The 22,644-nt window shown below is 36.1% G+C and overlaps 4 protein-coding genes across 8 annotated transcripts; 2 read left to right on the forward strand and 2 right to left on the reverse strand.

Moving 5' to 3' along the window:
- The first annotated feature begins 338 nt into the window (after positions 1-338).
- On the forward strand, positions 339-6,096 carry pla1a (phospholipase A1 member A). The gene is made up of 11 exons (XM_083537075.1): positions 339-402; positions 1,853-2,072; positions 2,179-2,356; positions 2,468-2,576; positions 2,900-3,001; positions 3,173-3,265; positions 3,491-3,676; positions 4,470-4,559; positions 4,743-4,851; positions 5,080-5,235; positions 5,333-6,096. Exons 1-11 carry the CDS (start codon positions 351-353, stop codon positions 5,412-5,414), a joined length of 1,377 nt encoding a protein of 458 aa, XP_083393201.1. The 5' UTR covers positions 339-350; the 3' UTR covers positions 5,415-6,096.
- popdc2 (popeye domain cAMP effector 2) lies at positions 6,007-10,391 on the reverse strand. Of its 3 annotated transcripts, none has more exons than XM_083537121.1 (4): positions 9,554-10,391; positions 8,142-8,250; positions 7,435-7,996; positions 6,007-6,561 (listed from the first exon to the last, which is right to left on the reverse strand). In XM_083537121.1, exons 1-3 carry the CDS (start codon positions 10,045-10,047, stop codon positions 7,484-7,486), a joined length of 1,116 nt encoding a protein of 371 aa, XP_083393247.1. In that variant the 5' UTR covers positions 10,048-10,391; the 3' UTR covers positions 6,007-6,561; positions 7,435-7,483. The 3 variants fall into 3 exon arrangements, with proteins under 3 accessions (XP_083393247.1, XP_083393248.1, XP_083393246.1); XM_083537122.1 differs by having other exon boundaries at positions 7,576-7,996; positions 9,554-10,390; XM_083537120.1 differs by lacking the exon at positions 6,007-6,561 and having other exon boundaries at positions 7,153-7,996.
- A 1,870-nt stretch (positions 10,392-12,261) lies between these two features.
- cox17 (cytochrome c oxidase copper chaperone COX17) lies at positions 12,262-14,828 on the reverse strand. 2 transcript variants are annotated; one of them, XR_014532752.1, is made up of 4 exons: positions 14,810-14,828; positions 14,135-14,257; positions 13,067-13,243; positions 12,262-12,999 (listed from the first exon to the last, which is right to left on the reverse strand). XR_014532752.1 is itself a non-coding variant. In XM_083537215.1 (3 exons), the coding sequence occupies exons 1-2, from the start codon at positions 14,239-14,241 to the stop codon at positions 13,159-13,161; spliced, it is 192 nt and encodes a 63-aa protein (XP_083393341.1). In that variant the 5' UTR covers positions 14,242-14,257; the 3' UTR covers positions 12,262-12,409; positions 13,137-13,158. The 2 variants fall into 2 exon arrangements, 1 of the variants encoding a protein (XP_083393341.1); XM_083537215.1 differs by lacking the exon at positions 14,810-14,828 and having other exon boundaries at positions 12,262-12,409; positions 13,137-13,243.
- ska3 (spindle and kinetochore associated complex subunit 3) lies at positions 14,162-22,299 on the forward strand. 2 transcript variants are annotated; one of them, XM_083537026.1, is made up of 12 exons: positions 14,162-14,287; positions 16,092-16,236; positions 16,737-16,801; positions 16,890-17,058; positions 17,651-18,107; positions 19,178-19,257; positions 20,030-20,226; positions 20,375-20,557; positions 20,662-20,835; positions 21,159-21,256; positions 21,668-21,798; positions 21,894-22,299. In XM_083537026.1, the coding sequence occupies exons 2-12, from the start codon at positions 16,125-16,127 to the stop codon at positions 22,058-22,060; spliced, it is 1,833 nt and encodes a 610-aa protein (XP_083393152.1). In that variant the 5' UTR covers positions 14,162-14,287; positions 16,092-16,124; the 3' UTR covers positions 22,061-22,299. The 2 variants fall into 2 exon arrangements, with proteins under 2 accessions (XP_083393152.1, XP_083393151.1); XM_083537025.1 differs by lacking the exon at positions 14,162-14,287 and adding an exon at positions 15,794-15,928.
- The last annotated feature ends 345 nt before the right edge of the window (positions 22,300-22,644 follow it).

The following is a 22,644-nucleotide window of genomic DNA, read 5'->3' on the forward strand; positions in this document are numbered from 1 at the left end:
ACAATGAACACAAGACATTTGTTTCACATTACTTGAGTTGGGTTTTTTTACCCATCTGAAACTTTGCTGCCTCTGACTCACAGGATTGTTCTCACACAAACCTAACCGTTGCTGCAAATCAGAAAAAAAATGGATAATCTCTCATCTCATATTATTTAATATTTTAAAGAAATTACCAGTTTTCAAAGGATTTTTTTAGGATTTCAAGCCTTACAGGAGTGCTGGCTACAGAATAAGAAGAACAGTCCAGGTTTTTATCGGATTTATAAAGACAAATGCATACTCGACATACAACGAGAAAAACGAGAAACCACATCATAAAAACAGTATAAAATCGGATAAACCTTATCATGCAGATAACCTTATTGTGCCTTCTGTCACTCTGCGTGACATCAGTGGTAGGTAAGTGCGCTGATGTTTAATAAAAGCCAGTAAAACTATACTTTTACCCATCTGATATACACTTAAACATAAAATATAAACTGCTTGTATTTGACACACAAATCATGTAAAAGTATCACATAAATTACTGTTAATATTATTACATTTTATTACGTTTAATGTTGGTTTAAGATTACATTTTGCCTTTTATTTTGCTGAAACCCTAACTCTTCTGGATTATTTTATTTGAGTTTAATAATTACAGTTTAGTAGCTATGCTTCTACTAATAGGATATTTACAAGAGATATCATATAAGGTGGTATCAAAAATATTCGAGACTAGTTCTGTTTACAAGAAAAGACTTTATTTATCTATGTTTGCACACTATCACCCTCAAAATAGTCCCCTTGCACAGAAATACAGCATTCCCAGCATTCCTGGAATGTGTCCTGGAATTTTTCTTTTCGAAGCATATTAAGCACCTTTTGCTATTTGTGCTTGATCTCCCCAATTGTGTCAAAACAGCAGACTTTGACCTGGATTTTTCTACTTCGGGAAGAGGGCGAAGTCCGCAGGAGTCAAATCTGGCTAGTAGGGTGGCTGCAGAAATAAGATCATGTTGTTTCTGCCGACAAACTCACGTCTGAAGAGAGCTCAGTGACAGGATGCGCCTGTGGTCAGAAAAGCAGACGTGGTAAGGCATGTAGTGAGAATAGCACCGGCCACACAGCTTCCGTTCACAGAACAATGTCTTCTGGCAAACTAAATTATGAAGGTTTGGTGCTCCCTGTGACTGTGCATGCAGCCTTGTGCTGCCATCTGTTGGAGTGTTACGAAACGTCTTTTAAGTCAAGTCAAGTTTATTTCTATAGCGCTTTTCACAACAGACATTGTCTCAAAGCAGCTTTACAGAAATCAACAGTCAAGGTGAATGGTGTGCATTTATCCCTGATGAGCAGCCGTGACGACTGTGGCAAGGAAAAACTCCCTTAGATGTTATGAGGAAGAAACCTTGAGAGAAACCAGACTCAAAGGGGGAACTTATCCTCATTTGGGTGACATCAAGAGTGTGATCATAAATCTTTCAACAATACAGAACACTGGAGAGAGAACTTAACAGGTAGCCAGTGTAGGGATGATAAGATTGGGGCTATATGATCATATTTCCTTGACCTTGTGAGAACTCTGGCTGCCGCATTCTTTGGCTGCCGCATTCTCAACTAACATTTTTTTTTCAACACAAAAGTCTTAAAAAAATTTAATACCACCTTGTATATAATAATTCTGGTAATAAGTCTGAAAAAACAACTGTGGTGGTTTTTGGGAAGACATCTCTTCACCTGTGTCAGTTCATAGTGTGTTTTACACTAATTCTGAGGGCTATAACTGAAAATGAAACTCCAGTACTGTATTAAATGTACCTTCTAAGTGCTGTTCTCACCCAATGCCTTTGTCTCTCTATGATCACAGTTAGTGATGAAGAACCCAACGCAAACTGTGCAGACTTCAACAACACAACATGGAAAAAATACAGACGAACGAAAGGTGTACATGTTCAGTACCTGCTGCTAACACGGAAGAATGCAGACTGCGCTAGTCTTTTCACCCAACACTGTCTCAGCCATACACAGAAACATACTTCACACTTCAACAGTACACTTCCCACTAAAGTCATTATTCATGGCTATAGGTAAGGAATATTGTGCACTCCGAGAATAACTTGTGTTCCTTTGTACCCTTTGTTTCACCGAGATCAATTTCTAAATCTTCTCCCAATGTAATGCCATCTCGTTTAGTGCCTTAGGCAGGAAGCCCTCCTGGGTGAGTGGCCTAGCCCAGGCTTTGTTAGAGAAGGAGGATGCCAATATCCTGGTGGTAGACTGGCTATGTGGAGCCTCTTATGCCTACAACCAGGTTGTGGATAATTACAAGGAGGTGGCTGTGCAGATATCAGTTCTTATAAATCAGCTTAAGGTTAGTATGTTATATTTTTATCTTATTTCTTCAAACATATACAAGACACAATCAGTTATCACTGTGTGTTAATTTAGATACTTAACAGTGCTTTTTGTGCTGCTAATGCAGACCAGTGGTATTAATCTGGAATCATTCCATCTCATTGGCATAAGCGTGGGAGCACATGTAGCAGGATTTGTGGGAACTTTATTTGGAGGCAAACTGGGCCGAATTACAGGTGAGTCATTTGTACATGGTAAGCTAATATTTGCTAAAGCCTACTTTATCAGACTAAAAACTAAGCAAGGTGCAGAATTTTTAACTCTAAAGTGTTGTTGATGTCTTAGATTTTCTTTGCGTGGTTTCTTAGTAAGCATTACAATAATAATACAATAATAATTGGTAAGAACTAATTTTTTTTATTATTATTCTTGAACAATATTTTACACTGTATTCTGTCTTAAACATTAAATTTTGTGGTTATTTTACTATTATGCTAAATTTGTTACAATTTTCCTCTCTTTTTTTTTTTTTTTTTTTTTTTTTTTTTTTTTTTTACAGGACTGGACCCAGCAGGGCCCATGTTTAAAAAAGCTGACCCATTTGACCGCCTGGATCCCTCAGATGCAATGTTCGTTGAGGCTATACACACCGACTCTGACTGTAAGAACAAAATCCCACAAATCTTTAAGTCTGTTGTAAAATGGGAATAATAACATAAGAGCCTTATATCTGCTGTTGTTTTACCTGCATAATAAACTGCTGCTTTTTATGCTCCTGATTTTTACCAATACTATCAGGTCAATTCCCAATAATTTCAATTTCATTTGGCAGATTTTGGCATTTCTATTCCTGTTGGACATGTGGATTTTTTTGTAAATGGTGGACTGGACCAAACTGGTTGTGTACGGTCAAGTTTTGCATCAGGTAATTGATCAAAAAGCAATGCCTTGCTCTGTGACAACAACAAGGATAAAAAAAATCTTGCTTTATGTACATTGTCTTGCAGTCGTGTTTGCAATTTGTGTTTACAAACCAGCAAATCAAAATTGTGTCTTAACAGTTTAGTGAGTAATTATTGAAAACTTCTGTAACTGTAGCTGAATATGAAGTTAAAAACAGTAGCTGGTAACAGTTCTGGTTTGTTGTCAGTTTTTATTTATTTTCCAGTATATGGCTATGTAATCTGTGACCATATGAGGGCGCTGCATGTGTACATGAGTGCACTAAATGGCTCATGTGAGCTCACTGGATTCCCTTGTTCCAGTTATGAGGACTTCCTGGCCGGGCAATGTACAAGCTGTGATGGTCCCTTTAACAACGTTTGCCCTCAGATAGGTAAAGTAAGCTTTCTGACCACTGATCCTATAATATAATATACAGTCTCTGTAGTGTTTATTATAAAAGCTTGATAATTTTATGCTTTTTGTCATATAAAAAAATATTAAGTTTTATTTAAAAACTTAATGTAAGTGCATTATTGGGCAGAATATAGGAAAAAATACCACCTTCATTTTTTTTTATCACATACATAAACATTTATTAAGACTTAATAATAAGCAACACTAGCGACAAATTGATTTCTCAAAATTTGTGTGCATTTTCTCCATGTGGAAAGTAATCTGTATGGGATTCCACTCTGTTCTCAAGTTTCTATTCATCTTCCAGAAACATGCCGATAGATGAAGGTGTAAAAGAGTGTGAATATGCGTGTGCATGATACCATGCAATGGACTTCAACATTCCTTTCACATGTAACTTAAGTCCTGATGAAAAGCATTTGTGCCTTATGGAATGCTGGTTTTAGGCCAATATGTCATTATTCATCCACTGAGTAGCCTAATGAACATCCTACAAATGGAAAATAAATAGATGATGTACTTGAATCTGTTTAAATCATTATTGCTATGATTTCAAACCAAAACACTATGTTCTCTGTTGGTGGTTAACAGAACCATAGTAGCAAATGTTAGAATCTCCTGGATTTAAGTTTAAGGGTATAAAGGCTTATAGCATTTGTATATTGGTGTAAAATTGTTTTATGTGCAGTGTCTTTTTCAAAGACAGGTAAATAAACTCCTTGTGAACTCCCATCCTGTTCGTGTGTGTTCATGTGTGTGTGTTTTTTTAGGCTTGCTGAAGAACAGTGGGATAACAGAATCACCGTTACCCATCCATGAGAAAGTCTACCTATTGACTACGTCTGGAGTTCCCTTTTGCGGTGGGCTTGTTTTTGCTAACATAATCATCATGTTTCAGCTGAGATTTAAAAGTGTGAATAAGATTGGAAAAGTATGTGGCCACTGATTAAAAAGAACCTTTTAGACTCACAAATGAAAACACATACTTGCATAAGAAATCCGGATTCCTGTTGATTTCATCTGTGCTTTGTATTCCTTTATAGTTAATCACATAATGATTGAGCTGAAAGTGTCCCCACTGTCAAAGAGTGCAGTGGTGCAGGTCACTCTGGTCTCTATGCAAGACATCAAGACAAAGAAGGAGTTCCAGCTGTATGTATAACATCTTTCCAGTTTATCCACTACTAACTGCAACTTTGTGGGGGAAAAATCACATACATTTCAGATGTGATTCTTTATTTTTCCATGTCATTTATAATCATGTGACTGTGCATTTCAACATGTTACTGGTATATATGAAGAGTGTGATGCTGTTTACACAAAATGATACAATTTGTTTTGTATATTTAGTTTTTTCTTTCTAATATATATACATTGCAGACGAACCAACAAAGCCATTTATAAAACTGTGGTAGGACACCCAGAGCATCTATGCAAGATTGAGTCCATCCATTTAAAGAATATTGGAGCATTTTTATACCGACAAGGGAACATTCACTTTGAATACATCTGTATCTCTAAGATCCCCAAAACGAGGTAAAATCAACAAAGATGTCCACAAAGTATAAAACATAACTCTTTGGGAGTGCATAATGTGAATGCGAGGGTGTGTCTGTGATTTTTCTGTCATTAGAACGATGGATACATTGTGTGTGGAGAACATAAAGATTGGCAGGAGTGCACCCTGGTCACATGACTTTATCCAGACATGCTGAATGCCACAGGGGACAGAGGAACCCAATAGAATGGAAACATTTGGAAGATGCATCTTATAAATCCACCAATTAACAAAGCACACACATAAGAACTGCATATGTAAAGACATCATAATTTAATAGTGTTCCATTAATAAGCAAATATATATCATGGATAGTGTAAAAAATACCATTTATGTATTATTATTAGTATAATAATATATAATATTAATAATGTATAATAATAATGTATTATTCAGTATTCAAGATGTTCAGTCAGATATTACAGAGAAATTATACAGTTATACTTTATAGCACTGTTCAATTACTGGAGTTCTGTTTGATGATATTGTTCCTCTTAATACCAAATAATGCAAAAATGTTATGCATTTCTGTTGAACTGATCATGTTGAAATCTCAAGTGCTTTATTAGCTAACATATATAAGTTCTGATATACAGTTGCTTGACGGTTTGTTTATATTTAATGTATAGATTATTTGTTAATAACAATGTTCAGGCATATTTATGTTTAACATTTGGTAATTAAAATGTAGTTTAAAGCTTATTCTACTGAAGGCACATTGCAGACTGGGATCAATATCAGCCATGAACTGATTTTTCACTGAGGTTTTATTATGGATAAAATTGGCCCCATGAAAATACATTAATTCTGTATAGTGAATTAAAGACTTACATAAAGTAGTATTTGCCAGTTGAATGTTTTCCCTGTACTTGTTATTTATCCTTTGTGTTAAAAAAATAAAAGGCAAAAACATAAATATGCTAGGAAATAAAGGAAAAAGTGAAGTGGAGCATTTACTTACATTCAGATCCACAAAAATACTGAGACATCAAAGCAATATTAAAACAAAAACATAAATGGTATTAACAAGTTGATCAAGGCCAGTGGAAGGAAAATCTATTTCTATAGTAGTATAGTATAATCCTTTCTAAAAACCTCTTTAAGATTTACAGTATATCTCTGTACTATAGAAATACAACCTACAACAGCAAAGGAAATGAGATGCATGCAGTGAACTTGCTGAGACCCTGGTTTCACTCTTGGCTTTGTTTATGGATTCGATTATTTTTAGAGCCTCGGGGTATCCGTGGGAGCCAGTGGAGCACGTCCTCTTTGATATCGAAACCTTCCAGGAGTATCACTATCTGTCGAATATATGATGAAAATTAACAAGTGGTCATTTGCATTTTGGTCATTTACTATTAAAGTGGACCCTCTATATTAAAATATGTTTTGAATCTATCCTGAATAACTTCAAGTCGCTTTTCAAAGTATGGTGTCACCTATCTGTCCACACAGCCCAAGTCATACCTTTCATTCCTCCAAAGGCCTTGTGCACAAGGTCAGCATTTCAATGACAGTGAAGCTCATCTACTTCCATCAGCTGTCATGCATGCCATCCAATACCACCCTTTCTACCCCCTTGTGAAATGCAATATCACCCACAGATGGTGCAAGCATGTATTTAAAAAAAAGCAAGAGGTGGATTAAAAGAGTCTACTGTTTGGGCTGGTTGATCATGAATTTCTAGCCTTTAAACAAATATGCAGGGCGATGAGACAGTTGTCAAAGGAAAATATTGAGTAACTCCTTTTGACTAATTATATTTAAACTTTTCATGTATAGGAAAATGTGTAATGTATTCATTTTAGTATATGTGAGGCAAGGAAAGAGCCCAATGACTTCTCCTTCCTCTGACCCACAGCAGTCCATGTAGACATAAACACACAGATATATTCAAAGAAACAGTAATTTACTGCACAAAATTTCAAAATTCAAGCTCAGTTTTGCCACACAGAATACATCTATTTGAACCTCGTTCATGCATTCAGTATCACTTGTGAAAGAGTTAAATGTCAAATGCACATTCACTTTAAAACACATTCCACTTCTGCATTCTCTTAAGTTAGTCAAGTGCTTGATGTCAGATGAGTGCAACCATGCCACTTCAAAACACACTTTGCAAAGCACACGTTGCTCCCCACACTTCCCGTCCTAACCTATTTGTGTGTACTTACATGTAACTTAAGAAGTGGCCCTGTGTGTTAGCTTCAGCACACTATTTTTTTACTTCAAATAATCCCTTTCACTCCCATAGTCCACTAGAGAGCCTATCATATCAGCAAAGTCCTCGAGGACTAGGCTGGTTGAGTCCTCACCCGAGGGCATCTCAGGATCCGTGGAAGAGTGTCGCTGGGAGGGTTGACCTTTGACAAGCGGGTCCTTCTTCTGTCCTTGCTGAGAGCTTGGTGCACCTACATGCTGCTTGCTAAGTGCTGCGTCTATTGGCACAGCTATCTGATTCCCTTGGCTTCCCCTGGGTGCGGAACTGCCACTGCCCCCCTCACTACTTTGTGGTGTTGGGGCAAGAACGTGGTAGAGGCTCGGCAGACGGATGTCGAGGTGTACCCCACTCTTGACAAAGAGTTTGTCATTAAGAGCGTACAGTTTGTCTGCAATGTCATTGCCAAGCATGACAGAGAAGAGTCGAGCAATGTACCGGTCTTTGGACAGAAGGAGATAAAGACGGCGGCGGCGCCAGGAGATGTAGTGGCAATCCGTCTCTGCTGTTAGTGTCACCTGAGAATGGGGGAGATCAGAGTGTTCAAGAGATGCCAGTTAAATGTTGGATGTGAATTCAAGATATTGGTTATTCTAAAGGCAAAAAGAGGTTGCATTACACCATATTAAGATTAAGGCACTCTAAAAGCATTTGTTATGGCACCTGGAAATTGCCATCCTCTGTTGGTCTGAGGGATTCCCATTCTGGAGAATCCAGGAATTGGTGGGGGAATATGTAATGAAGAAACTGACCTTCTAAAGACACACGAATTCTATGAATTATAGAAAAAGAGAACAATTGGTGGGATCAGTAGCCAAAAAAAAAAAAAGTACAAAAAAAGTCCAAAAATCTTTAAAAACAAAAATAAATAAATGTAAATGTTGTGTTCAAATGAATATGCCTAAAAATAAATACTCATAATGATTGAACTAAACACAATGATTAGTCAAATATCATTGATTTAGATACAAGTGAGTTGATCCTCTTTACAAAATAGTGTAATTTAGGATCAAGACAATGGTTTTGATTGGTTTTGGTTTTTAATTAATTAAAGCTGTATACAGTAATTTATCTATTTCATCTTAGACTTCAGTCTATCATTTAATAATTAAACTAAATGCTTGATTTGCAGGCAAATAATCATAATCAATATCATCAGTAATTAGAGCTATAGTAAGCACAGTCATACACTATAAGCATATTTGTATGAAACCTTGTTAAAAAATGTAGGTATAGTGTCAACACATAAACATGTAAACATAAACATGTATCAGAATATGCAGATCTGGATCAATCTCAGTCATTTGTAGAGTAATAAGTGCTTTTACAAATACCTATTAGACAGTCAGATTATTTAAAGATGCAGTTTGTGAAGATTACAACATAACTGTGTGATTCGTAGGAATTTTTTTTAAATAAAATGTGTTAATTATTTAATTTGTTCAAGATAGGTACTTGGGTCACTTATATTTATAAAGTAAGGATTAATTAAATCTGACCAGCTAAACCTGAGCTATGTGAATAGAAAATAATAAATAATAGTATTCGCCATCATCAACATCATTATAAATCAATTTTTACAATGTTTATATATTATACTAATTTTTCAGTTTATTCTATAGTTCATATAATTTCCTATTGGTGATTTTTTTTTTCTTAAACTATTTTTTAAATAATTGTTACAGATTTATATAAAAATATAAGATACATTTCAATAAGAGGAATGCATAGCAAAAGCCAAACTTCTGGAGCTATACACTGAGAATGCTTTTTTACTTTTTATTAAAGTTTTGCCTATACTATATAAACCTTTTTTGCTCTCTCCATTTACTAATTTTCTTATATTGGATAAATGTAGTATATTATCGACTCACTCTTAAAACATGTGCAACAAATACATCTTTTTATGCAAATGATATGATGGCTAGTCGGAGGGACCTTAAATTCACACAGCTGAAGCTGTATAGATTTTTTTTAATGCACTTAAACACAGGATGTGCATGTTTCTATGCAGCTTTAAAGAATAATGGTTATTAATCAATGTGTCCATTCTAATCGTGAATGTTCGTACTAACCTTCCAGAGAGCAGAAAGGAAAGCTGGTCAATGGGTGTTTTTCCCTCTATAGCGTAAGTCTCCTCAGTCTTGAGAGTGAACACCTTGTTCTCACAAACAGCAGTGATTTCTTTGAACACCTGCACAGGTACCTCAAGTGGCAAATAGACTGCAGAGTAAAAGGCAGAAAGCTCCTCGTTAGCCAGACCATCCCGCATCAGCCGAAATATCAGGTGGCACACCTGCGCAAAGCACTGCAGCATCAGCAGGATGTTCCAGACAAAGACATCGAGGCCAAACACTGACAGCCAGCCCCATAACGCCAAACAGAGGAAAGCAGGAGCCAGGAAACTGAAGATGTACAGTGCTCCATAAGTTCCACTACCGCCCATATACCCTAAAAAAAGAATTGTGTTACCCAGATGGTAGATGGCACCCTCTGTGCTGTTGGTCCATTCTGTACATAGTGAATGACCATAGATTATTGTACTCAAGCTAAAGTTGGCGCTGGTCATGTTCTACTCGCACAGCCTCCACATGAAAGAGATTTCTTTCAGGTCCAGGAGAAATCTTTAGAGGACTGTTCTTTTTTGCTTTGTCATAAATATTCTTTAGTGTTCATAAAGAACCTAAACCCAAATATGAAGTTACAAAATGTTCCCCTTTTCCATCTTAGCGACTTCTCTATTCCATTTGTCCCTGGCAAAATTAAACATGTGGAATGTAGCTGTGAGCTTCTTCATCTCTCTTGCACCCCCTTCTGCCTTCAATTCCCACTGTATCACCTGCTATGTTTCGTCTCCCCGTGTCTCAACTCTCTCTTACAGTGGAGTGAGCATTGCTGGAAACACAAAGCAGGAAAGGAATGGGCTGGGGTGGGAAGTGAGACACCCCTGGAAAGGATAACCATGTTTGGAATTGAAATCTAAGGAGGAAAGAGTCAAAGACAGAAAGCAGACCGGCTACTTAACATAACACAGGGAGAGTGAGATGAGCACATGATAACAAATGAGAAAAGCAACAGCTTTTGCAACAGGCTTGCAAGTTACATGGGCTTGCTACTTTATTGTACTGTAAAAATGTTCTCTTTAGCATAATTGGCACTCTTAAAGGAGATGTGTGCTGGGTTTTGGCTTGTAGTAATGCAGGAAATTCTTATTTGAATAGAACTAGAGGTCATGTTACATTGTTTACTGCCTCCCCTTGTTGACAGTCTGTCCTCATAGTTCTACATATTTTAGTCTAAGAGCTACCACCAAAAGGTTGTACCATTCTGCCTCCCTATGGGGTGCAGCAGCTAGGAATAGTTTTTATTTTTTTATTACTTTTATAATAACTTAACACCCTGCAGTCTTAGTAGTAAAAAGTACTTTAGTGTTTTAGTATACTACATTTGTAAATGTCATTTCTCATATTAATTTATAATTAAATAAAAAATAAATTAATGATATTTAATGTTTAGTTCTCTGACTGTTATTCTTGCATTTAGTAAGTAATTTGAAATGTGTTTTTGTCATCAATATGGATTTATAATTAGTGGGTGTCTTTTTTTTTATGTTTTGTTTTTCAATTTCCAATCTGTGATCCTGAGCTGTGTTGTGAATGGAGTCCCTTCTGTGGCAGAGGCTGATAAACAGCGAATGTTGCACTTCAGAGTAGGAGACTTTCTCATCCATACAAGGCACTCAGCCAGAAAGAATGTGAGGGCACACGCGTGGCTCATATACTGCAGCCAAGTACTATGATATACTGAGCCTGGAGAGATTTCATGCAGCTGTTCAGCTAAATCTTCATGTCAATTGTGAATCTTATCATATATTCTTAAATCATGTGTAAAGCTAACTAGTTTAGATCAAGTCTAAGTCTAGATTAAAGGTAAAAGAATAATAAAGAAAAGGGGCATTTAAAATAAAACATTTAGTAACAGTAAATAAATACACCACCACCATTATTATTATTATTATTATTATTATTAAATGTTTAACCTTTTAATTAATTTAGCTAGGCTAAATCTGTGCATAGGCACATGGAAAAGGTAAGTGTTCTGGCTCCATATCTAAAGCTTTTCTGTATATACTTGTAATAAAAATAGACCCAGATAAGACATTTATAAATAATGTCTTTATCAATTCTGGACCAAAGCTATAGGTAACCCATCCTCCAAAGTTGGTTATAGATTTCAACTGTCTCCTGTCATCTCTTAATGGCTGTGCTGAGTGAAATCTCTCTGCCTTGCAGCATCTTTAAGTCATTATGGTTTGCTTCAACATTTTTAAGCTCCTACATCTATAGTAGGGGCAAGTCCTTAACAATGCTGAAGGTTTCTGTTGGCCATTGCAGTGTTCCATGCCCTATAAGCAGGGTGCAAAACTAAGCCCCTGCTGTAACGTGCTCCTTCTCTAGGACATTAGTTAAACGGAACCCCTCAAGGAAATCCACTACAGAAGCATATTAGTATGATACTAGCTGTATATGTGACTGAGAGTCTATAAAATCTTGGATTTTATATAATAAAAAAGAAAATATATTTTTTGTTGTAAACATTTTTAATAGGAAAAAATAAATTATATATTGTTTAAAATTTAAAATGTTGTGTGTATTTTTTTATTTAGATATACTGTGCATGTATGTATGTATGTATGTTATATATATATATTAAAAAAAATAAAATAAATAAATGAATGTTTGCTAAGATTTTTTTTAAGTCTATAATCAGAGACTGAAATCGATAGGATTGCATAGGATGTTTATTCAAAATAAATTTTGCAACATTCACACAAAACTAAGAACACATCACATTCCAAAGAACAACTGAACAAAAAACATTCTTCTCACAGCAGTATAAATAGTAGTCCACACACTCCACCACAGGTGATCCTGAAAGGCCAAGATAGAAATTAGGATTTTTTTTTTGTCATAAATTTGTGACAGAAATTGAATGTGAGCATAAAAAAAAAGAAACATGATTCAGGGTTAATTTATTATTGTTGTTGTTGTTCTGGGATAGCACAATGTTTGGTTTTTTTTTTTCTTTTTTTATTCCTCAAGCACCATGAGGGGTGCATTGTAGCAGTTTTTTTACAGGGTCAGGCTGCTAGCCCAACGCCCACCACTCCTCCTTTCGCAGCCGGGCTTGGGACCATCTAATGCACAACATAGAGTACTTTATCCTCATTCCCACATTTGAGCACTCATGGGTTAAGGGATTTGCTCAAGGGTCCAAGAGTTGCAGCTTGGCAAAGCAGGGCTTAAAACCACAACCCCCGGATCCAATGCCTTAACCATTAGGCTACCACCTTCCCAAAATGTTCTGACCTCCTACAAAGTTGACCCATTAAAGTATACATTAAAGCATTGCCCCAAATGTTTACAAACTGACATCATTTAGAACATGTGCAGCATGGCTTAATACATTTATTTGAAAAATGTATTCATATTTATTAAGGTTCAGTTGCATCACAATTCAACTGCATTTCATTGGCTCTGTACATGTACCCTGCACAATGACAAAGTTGAATCTAATCTAATCTAAACTTGCTGTGATTATTCAAATTTGAAGTTTCATCAGACTTCATCATTTACATATGGCTCAACTGTTGCTTACCTTATAATCCAGTCCTTTGCAATTATATCTTGAAGCCCAGTGCCCTCATGCACTCCTTGTGAGCCTCGATAAGATCTATGCAGCGTTCTTCACCCTTCTCAATTATACTGGTAGCAGGAGGGGGGAAAAAAAAAAAAATATATATATATATATATATATATATATATATATATATATATATATATATATATATATATATATATATAATATACAAAAAAATAAATCAACCTGACCAATTAGACCTTAGAAACTCAAAATCAAACAAATGCAAATTGATCAAAGCTTGACTATGAAGTCAAATGTGAATGCACTCACTCAATAACACTGGTGGCTAATACTTTCTTTCATTTACTATAGTTGTGTTTGTATAAGACACATCTAATTTATATTTAACCAGCAATGTGAAGTGAATCATCATCTGTCACAAGCAGCAATCACATTTTTTTAAGCCTGAAACTGGTGTGGCAAGAAACAGACAGGCCATGACACACACCCCATGAAGCAAATATCACAAGGATAAATTAGATTACTATCAATCATTAAACCACAAAAATTTAAATAAGAATACATATGTACAGCTACATTTGCATCAGCTAGAAATTCTTTTCCATAACTCTCTTACACACAGACTCCTGAACAGCTGCCAGTTACTGTGAAATCAGACAAGTTAAGGCATGATAACTGTGTGCCAACACTTCACCACAGATCTAAATGTTAATTATCATTATGCAAGATTGTGAGGTTGACTAACAGCAGCTCAAAAATGTTAAATAATGCAGGACATTTTGTCCCGATTTAATAATTCATTTAGTGAATATTCATTTAATGAATAGTAATATGGTAATGTAGTAATATGATAGACACGTTATTGACTTTCGTTATGACTGGGACCAGAAAAAATCGTTTTCCTTGAAACTGGTCCATGGTGCAAAAAAGCTTTGAGGACTACTGTTTTAATAGATATATAACATGGATGATAATTTGTCAGCTCTCTTTACCAGGCATCCCTTGCTTTTTTAGTTTCAGGGCACGCACAGCATGGCTTTAGTGGCTTCTTCTCCTCAGCAGCTGTAGGCTCCACACTGGCAGCAGCTATGGTCGACATTGTCCTTTAGAATCAGCTGTAACAACAGAACACCAATATTATTCAGGTATTTGCATTTATTTATTGATTTATTATTTTATTTTTAATCTATTTACATTTACAGCAATATTAGCCCACTAATACAATCAATTCATTCATTCATCCACTCATATAAATGTTACACATACACAAACACATGTGACTGGCCTTATTGGCTAAAATATCAGTGGAGTGCGCATGCGCGTGACCTTTAATGGACTCTAAGGTCAACTGTTACCGGACATTCTGTAACATCATATTAGCATAATGGCGCTTTTTCCGTCTTCATCAAACAGTAAGCAACCAGGTGTATTGATAGTTATTCGGCTTTTAGTGAGCAATCCGTGTCAACTTTATAATAATTATGTTAGCTAACCCTCTAATATCATACTTAGGCTAATGATAGCTCGCTAGCTAGTTAGCATCTGTTTAAAAACATGTTACACGGACTCCCGCTTCTAAAGCTCCAGCTTAATGAAATGAAACCTTTAAATATTAATCAAATATTAACATTTATCAGCCCAAAGAATTAAGCGCATGTCTCACTTACATAACCAGCAGTAGCGGCTCTATATGATTCCCTTCCTTATACAACGTGCTGCTGCGCTAGTGGGCGGGACCCACGCTGCGTCCTAAACCGCGCACTACCGCACTACAGAGCATGCCTAAGTAGTGCAACAGGACAGGACTGGGCGTACTCTTTAGTACGCTAGTATGCATGCCACCGTAACACACGAGTCTGTCAAACACACAGGAACTAGGAGTGAAGTAAAAACTTTTGTCCAAATAAAAGTCTTACGACGTTTAAGAATTACAATAATTCTGTTTAATGTTGTCCTTTATTGGTGTGTAGAATTGATTTTTTTAAAACATGTATTTAAAAACTAAAAAAAAAACGATCTATCTATCTATCTATCTATCTATCTATCTATCTATCTATCTATAAGATATACCTTACTTATATCTATCTATCTATCTATCTATCTATCTATCTATCTATCTATCTATCTATCTATCTATCTATAAGATATACTTTACTTATATCTATCTATCTATCTATCTATCTATCTATCTATCTATCTATCTATCTATCTATCTATCTATCTATCTATCTATAAGATATACCTTACTTCTATCTATCTATCTATCTATCTATCTATCTATCTATCTATCTATCTATCTATCTATCTATCTATAGATCTATCTATCTATCTATCTATCTATCTATCTATCTATCTATCTATCTATCTATCTATCTATAGATCTATCTATCGATAGGCCCAGTAGTAACAGTATGGTTGTTCTGGGTTCTGACATCACAAGCTTCTGGTCAGAAATCTAAACTCGTAATCACTGAGCCACCACTTCCTAACTGACTGTACCAAAATACATTGCTTCTGGGAGCTTCTTTAACACATGGTGCGGTTTATATGACTGATTTTTTGTTTTTTAAAACATGAAATATTTTAGCGGGGTGGGTTAACTTATAAGTTCTTACTTTGTATTTTGTCAATTCTATTTGGTGAGACTTTTATTAGCGTTCAATGTTGACTTCCGCCGGAAGAACCGCCAAATTTGAAAACGGTGTTTTCGTTTTACTGCATATCTTGAGGTCATGTTTAATGATCTCCGATCCATCTAAATTTTAGTTCGTTTTAATTAAACAAAGGTAATGATTTTAATGAATGAACCTTCGACTATCCTTATATATTAAATAACGTGCAAATAAGTTTTGTTTTGCTACCGTTTGCCACTTAATGACACTTAATGGCGGACTGGGATGTTGTATTGGGATGAGAGTTTTAACACCTATGCATTTCTCTCCACCCTAGCTTCTCTGAGTGTAGTTAGCCAGAATAGTCCACATGGACACGTCCACACGCTTTTTCGCCAAGTTGCGGAGTCTGGTTGTGCTCTTCGACTCGGAAAGGACCAACCTGGAACACACCGCGAGCCAAAACCTGAGCCTGGAGGATGGTAAATTATATTGGTTCTCCTTTAGATTCTTTATATAGACCTCAGGTTCTGAAGTATCCTCCTGTTGTATATACTTTTAGGTTTTCCTGCTTCCGACAGACATTATCTAATTATAAAATACTGAACAGCCCCATTATAACCCTATATATGATGTCTATAGTACACTGTTTTTTGTATTTTGTCCATCACTGGTATTGCCCCCTGTGCAAAAAGCGAGCTACATGAAGATATGCTTTGGCAAGGTTAATGTAGAAGTTAGTTTATGGAGCACCTTCCCGCCCTATAAACTTTTTTTTTTCCCCAGATATTTTCTAATTATTTAGATAATGAACCAGCCCTCATTGAGTTCAAATGGGTGTATCACAGCACCATTGCTGGGAACCTGTCCTATAGAGTATTAGTTATTTAATGTAGCATCCTGATGTGTCTTTTTTTTTTTTAAAGATTTGTGAATCCGTGGGATGTTTTTTTTTTGTTTTGTTTTTTTCTGTCTCGTCTAGATGATACAGAAAGTGGCGCTGTCCAAGCCCTACACGAGCTCCATTCTGAAGTTCGAGGGCTTAAGGTAAGTAACTGAATCTTCTTGATTATAATTTAGCCTGCTCAAAGTACAGGGGTCTGTGACTGACTGAAGGTAAACAAAATTCTTGCAGAAACAAGTCCAAAACCAAGTGGCATCTCAGGAGGACGGAAGTACTGAGCTGAGGAGCTTCATCAAAGCCTGCATGGTGCTGAAACAGAGGTCTACAGAAGACATAGAAAGAATTCAGAGACACTATGAAAAATACGGTTACAAACCTCATAAAGCCTCCCTTAAGCCAGGTGTGCATTTAACCCAATATAGTGTTTTCTGTCTACTTTCTAGGATTTTAACTCAATTATTCTTATTATTTAGTAATAATCTTTACTCCCAGATAAACACTCCAACCATATATGTAGACTTTCTAGATACGAATCTGCTGCTATTCACAATTTATCAGATTATTTACCCTGTCCAGTATTAAAAATGTAACACTTTCAGCAAATCATCATTTAGCTGTTGGCATTGTAATGTTTAATTATTTTAGCTGTGGTATTCAGGTTCTGATCACAGAGTCTTTGACTGTTTCTGACTGGATATTTTGTTATTAACATTTATCAACTGATTAAACGTAATTTGTTTTAGATGAGATTTTAATTTTTTTTAATCCCAGCAATGTTTCTCTGACTTGTGTGTAACTGCAACCCTTGTATTTTTGAGTTAAACAAATAATGCATGCAGTGTTATATTTTATCTGAATGCATGTCTATGAAGGGTGCTAATACTTATGGAGGGCACCTGCAAAGTGTATTATATGATAGCATTGCTCGATAACATTGCAACTCTGTGTAGCTGCACAATACTTAATGTGTGGTTTTTATTTATGTTTTCTAGAAACGAATTGCAAAGGTGAGGCAAATGTAGGATCTTCTGTAGATGATTCGCCTGAGGGAGAGCTTTCTGAGGAGAGAGCAGAAGATGATGAGTCGGTTGAAGCTCCAGAGTGTGAAACACCTGAGAAGATGGCACGCCCAGCTGTTGACCCAATGCGCACTCCACAGCTCTCAGATTTTGGTCTGTCAGCGCTTCACCTGCAGATGGTGCTCGGCAATTCAGAAATGTCTCAAGATGTTCCTTCTGTTCCCCCACTGGCTGTCACGCCACCCTCATTTATCATGACAATGCACGAATCCCAGCCAAAGACGCCAAAGTGCTCTCTGCGTATGGACGAGGAAGCCCTGACTCCACGACTGGAAGACTTTGGCATCACAGAAAGCACAATGTGTTTTAATAATGATTTCACGATGGACCTGTTCTGCAAGAAACCACCCAAAGACAGGCAGATGAACAGGTAAAATATATCCATCACTTCCAAAACAGTGTCTATATACAGTTATAAATTAATTTGAATTGTGTAAAAAAAAATAAAAAAAAAATGCTTTTTTTATTTTAGGTACAATATGACTAACATGGACATACCCTGATGTAGGGCTTTTGCTATCGATTATATTAGTAAACAAGTATTCTAACTATTATCACAGTGATTAATCGAGCAATCCGATATGAAATACTTTTTTCCGTTATTAAAGAGAAATACTAAAAGTTGAATTTTTTTGCTGAAATTTCATACAAGAATATCTGTGAAAACGAAACCCATGTAGTCCATTTAATTGGCACAAAAAAAGAAACGCACTGTACGATGTTTTACTTTGAAATGATCGCAAACTTTGGAAACTTTGTCATTTTCTTTTGCTTGATTCATATGGAAGCCTGTTTCCGCCACAAAAGTTTGCCTAATTCCGACGGGATTTCGGGAAAAAAAATTTCGAGTAATTTAAAAAAAAAAAGTTTATTTCTAGTAATTCTGACTTCATTCCTCTCAATTCAGACTTTTTTTCTTGTAAACATCAACATTTCTGTGCATCCACCATGTTGTCGGCCTGAGATTTGAAGCTGTTGGTGAATAAAGGCTCCTCTGCTTCATCTGTCTTGTCTTGTTAGACAGAGTTCTCTCCAGGGATCGGAGGCTGACTTTGATACCATGCAATTCTATTGATTGTAGCTCATTTAATTTTTTTATTTAATTTAATTAATTTTTCCAACTTTCTTTTTTATTGTTGCGTAAACGGACTTCCATATGACACTTCTTCTCGCCCTCGCTATTTTTCTTCCCGTTCCTCCATTTTTCATTCTGCAGCGTCTTCTGTGTTCCCTGTCCAGATCGCTCGAGAGTTTAGCGCGTGGTGCGTCAGTAATAATTGTCCTTGGGAAACACAGTGCTCCATGTGTAGTTAAATGAACCAAACAAAATAATTTATAGAATTTGCCTCAATCATTTTTTTTTTTTTGTATTAATTGCACGAGTTACTCAATGAATCGTTTCGGCTCTACACTGATGTATGCATGTTATATCTTTACAAGCACAACCGAAGAGATTGACCAGAGACCAGAACACAGCCTGCCTACAGCTCCATCTTGTGTCTCTCATGGCAGGTTTTCTGGTAGTAAACATTTAATTCCTTTTTTCCGTTTTCCACTTGTTATTAAATCAATTTATTAATTATTTGCCTGAATTTGCTTTTAACTTGTTAAAGTATATACAATTATAACCTGCATTTTGTGGGAATAAAAATATTCTTATGCTGCATGTTTACCTTCTTAACTTATCTTAACTTTGAGCTTTACCCTCAATGTGTTAAAGTGTATTGGACTATTTTTGAGATTGGGCTAAGGAAAGTACAGTATTAATTTTAAATAAATTTTGATTATGAAATTGTATTATTATTTTTTCCCTCATTGTGAAACATCAAGACTAGACAGCTTAAATGTATTCATCCTGTATGTGTTAGTTTTTACTCATTTGCACACTTGCTCTTATTTGCATTGCTGCTCACCATTGCCTAACTTACCATTGTTTATATCCACCGATTTCTGTTTATAGTAATAGCAATATATTATGTTAATTGTACATATCCTTCTGTAAATTTGTTTATAGTAATAGCAATTTATTATGTTCATAGCACATATACCCCTGTAAATTTCAGTTTATAGTAATAGCCATCTGTATATTATGTTCATAGTACATACACATCTGTAAATTACTCTTATAATACTATTTCATCTCATTTATATAACTCATGTTAACACTGTATATCCTGCACTTGCTGCTATTGCACTTCTGGTTAGACCTGAACTGCATTTCGTTGCCTTGTACTTGTACATGTTTAATGACAATAAAGTTGTCCCCTAATTGTTCCTGTTTTTGTTGGACAGACAGCATGGAATCCCCAGAGTTGCCTGTGTTCTCTACTCTGGAGATTAAAATGAATAAACAACTGGGTCAGTCATGTTCTCTGCCAAAGGGAGTAAGTAATCCTGATTCCCCCCCTCAGCCGAGTGCTGGCACCACAACACCTGAACTTCCCACGTTCGAGACACCTTACATCAGCAAGCTCATCAGTGCCAGAAAGGTGTGTGCCATGATTTTGAAGATTTGATGCCTGACTGGATGAACATGTTAAACCATGTTAACTAATAACTGTAAAGTGAATTTGTATTATTATTGTATTGATATTAAATACATGGTCACATAGTAGTAAATTAATTGATTACTTTCAGGAGACCAAACAGGGGGTTGGTTTTACAGGGTCACAGAAGAGCACCTCTTACAATGCTGAAGGCTTATCTGTCAGCGTTTCATCATCTGAGATGCCACAAATGCCAGGCAGCCTTTCTCAGATGGAAGAAACCACCCCCGAAATGCCAAGATTGCAGTCCTTCTTTAGCAGCACTTTACCATGTGTATGTAGATACTGACCTGTTTAAAAACTTTAGCTTAATACAGTTAAGGCCTAAAAGACTGTACAATTTACCCCATGAATGGTCTGTGACTTTATGGACTGTAGATAGGGGCGAGTAATCGGTCAGCGGTGACTGAACCTTCAGTTCCTCTGCTGCCAGCTGACGAACACACTCAGGATTGGTGTCTGGCCACACCACGCATCCGCATGGAGTTTGATGCTGAGCCTCGCACCCCTGAGATGCCTGACATGAGCTCCATCACACAGGATATCTTTAAAGTGAGTTATTACCAGATTAATTGTCTCTAAACTTTGGACCACTCTGACCAGCCACATTTGTTGTAATAATAGGTTCAACGCGAATGGGTCTTTCAGAAACAAATCCATAACTTGAGATAGTTCGAAAAATATTGCTGATGCAAACATAGTTAATAGTGAATGTCGTGAATTTGAAAGTGATCGTCTACATACGTGCAAATGAACACATTGGTTTTTAGAAGCTTGTATTTTAAACATCATGGAAATGTATGTAATTATATATACTGTTATTCATTCAAATATTATTTATGTATACTAATATATATTATTCTTTACTCTTATAGCTTGTGTCTCAGGCTAATAATAAAAAAACCACCACTACATCAATACACACAGGCTCAAAGGCTAGTTTGAACACACTGGCCACTGGGAAAGAGAACAGGTAGGACCGTTTGCATGAGTACCATTCACATATAAGCACTTTTATGGCTGCTTTGAAGATTGTGAATTGAAATCAACCTCAATGCCAGTTGGGGATAAAACTAATACAAAACATACAACAAGGGAAGTTCAACAGGCATGCCTGTCCTACATTTATATACATTTATTGCATTTGGCAGACGTTCTTATCTTATTAATACAACCTGGGATTTGAACGTACAACCTTTCGATCAGAACCAAACAGGCCAACAGCTTAAATACTGAGCTAGCACTTCCTCACTTTGTCTCTGTCTACAGAGATAACCTTCTCATCTTTTTTGATTACTGACTTGTCTGCTTATCTTTTTTAGAGATTTTAATTAGATTGAGAACTTGTTCAATTCTTCTTCAACTTCTTCTAACCTCTTTACAGAACTCATTGTGTTGATCAAGTATCTGAAAAAGAGTTTCAAGGACTGTCATCTTGCATGAAACAGATCCCACTTACCAGTCTCAACTTAGCACTCAACAAAATCAACCAAGCACTTGAAAGACGGCACACAGGTCAGTGGACACTCAGCGTTACATTCACAACGTCAGGAAGTGTTCGTTTAAATCAAATTCAATTTGTCAAATATTTTTTATGTGTTTCCTGCTAGATGGTGAGCCGAACGCTGAAGAATTCCATATGGAAGATCTGAGGAAGATACTGGATGTGGGGCCTCAGACTCCCATATACATCTTGTGTCTAATTGAGCTGAAAAGGTTGGCGAATGTGCAGGGATTCGGAAGAAATGCTGTTTTTAAGATCCTAACCAAAGCATAAAAAGACTTTCAACAAATGCTTTATGAGGCTCATTCCTGTACATGCATACATATAATTCTTTGCTGATGGTGTAGATATGGGTTCGCTTTTGCAACATTTTGTCACATGAACACAATATGATGCAGAATTCTCACATTTTTTAGTGACACCTCGTCCATTAAGATTTTTGCCTTAGTACCTGTAGATGATGTTATGTAGTAAGTTTATATTATGCTGAAAATAAAGTGTGTACAATTTTGCTCCCCTTACATTTTTTTTATGTACATATATTTTAGAATCACTTATATTAACATAAACGATATGCATTTATTAATGGGCTTGTTGTGAATTCTTTATTTCTGTTGCAACAGTTTATTTCGCAGGGTTCTTCAAGACTAATAAGTTCTAACAAGACTAAGAAACACAGCCAGGCAATTTTACTGTACCGAGACATCAAAATTATATTTTTTGCTGCTCAACTTATGCATTAAAATATTCTCCTTGGTCTGCCTTCTAGTTTAATATTCAGGCTCTCCTAATAAATGTAAGTTTATTTGAGATGTCGTTCATGCTCACACTGTTTGGTCACAGGGAGAAGCCATGCA

Source organism: Silurus aristotelis, assembly GCF_946808225.1.
Source record: "Silurus aristotelis genome assembly, chromosome: 3".
Classification (NCBI taxonomy): Eukaryota; Metazoa; Chordata; class Actinopteri; order Siluriformes; family Siluridae; genus Silurus; species Silurus aristotelis.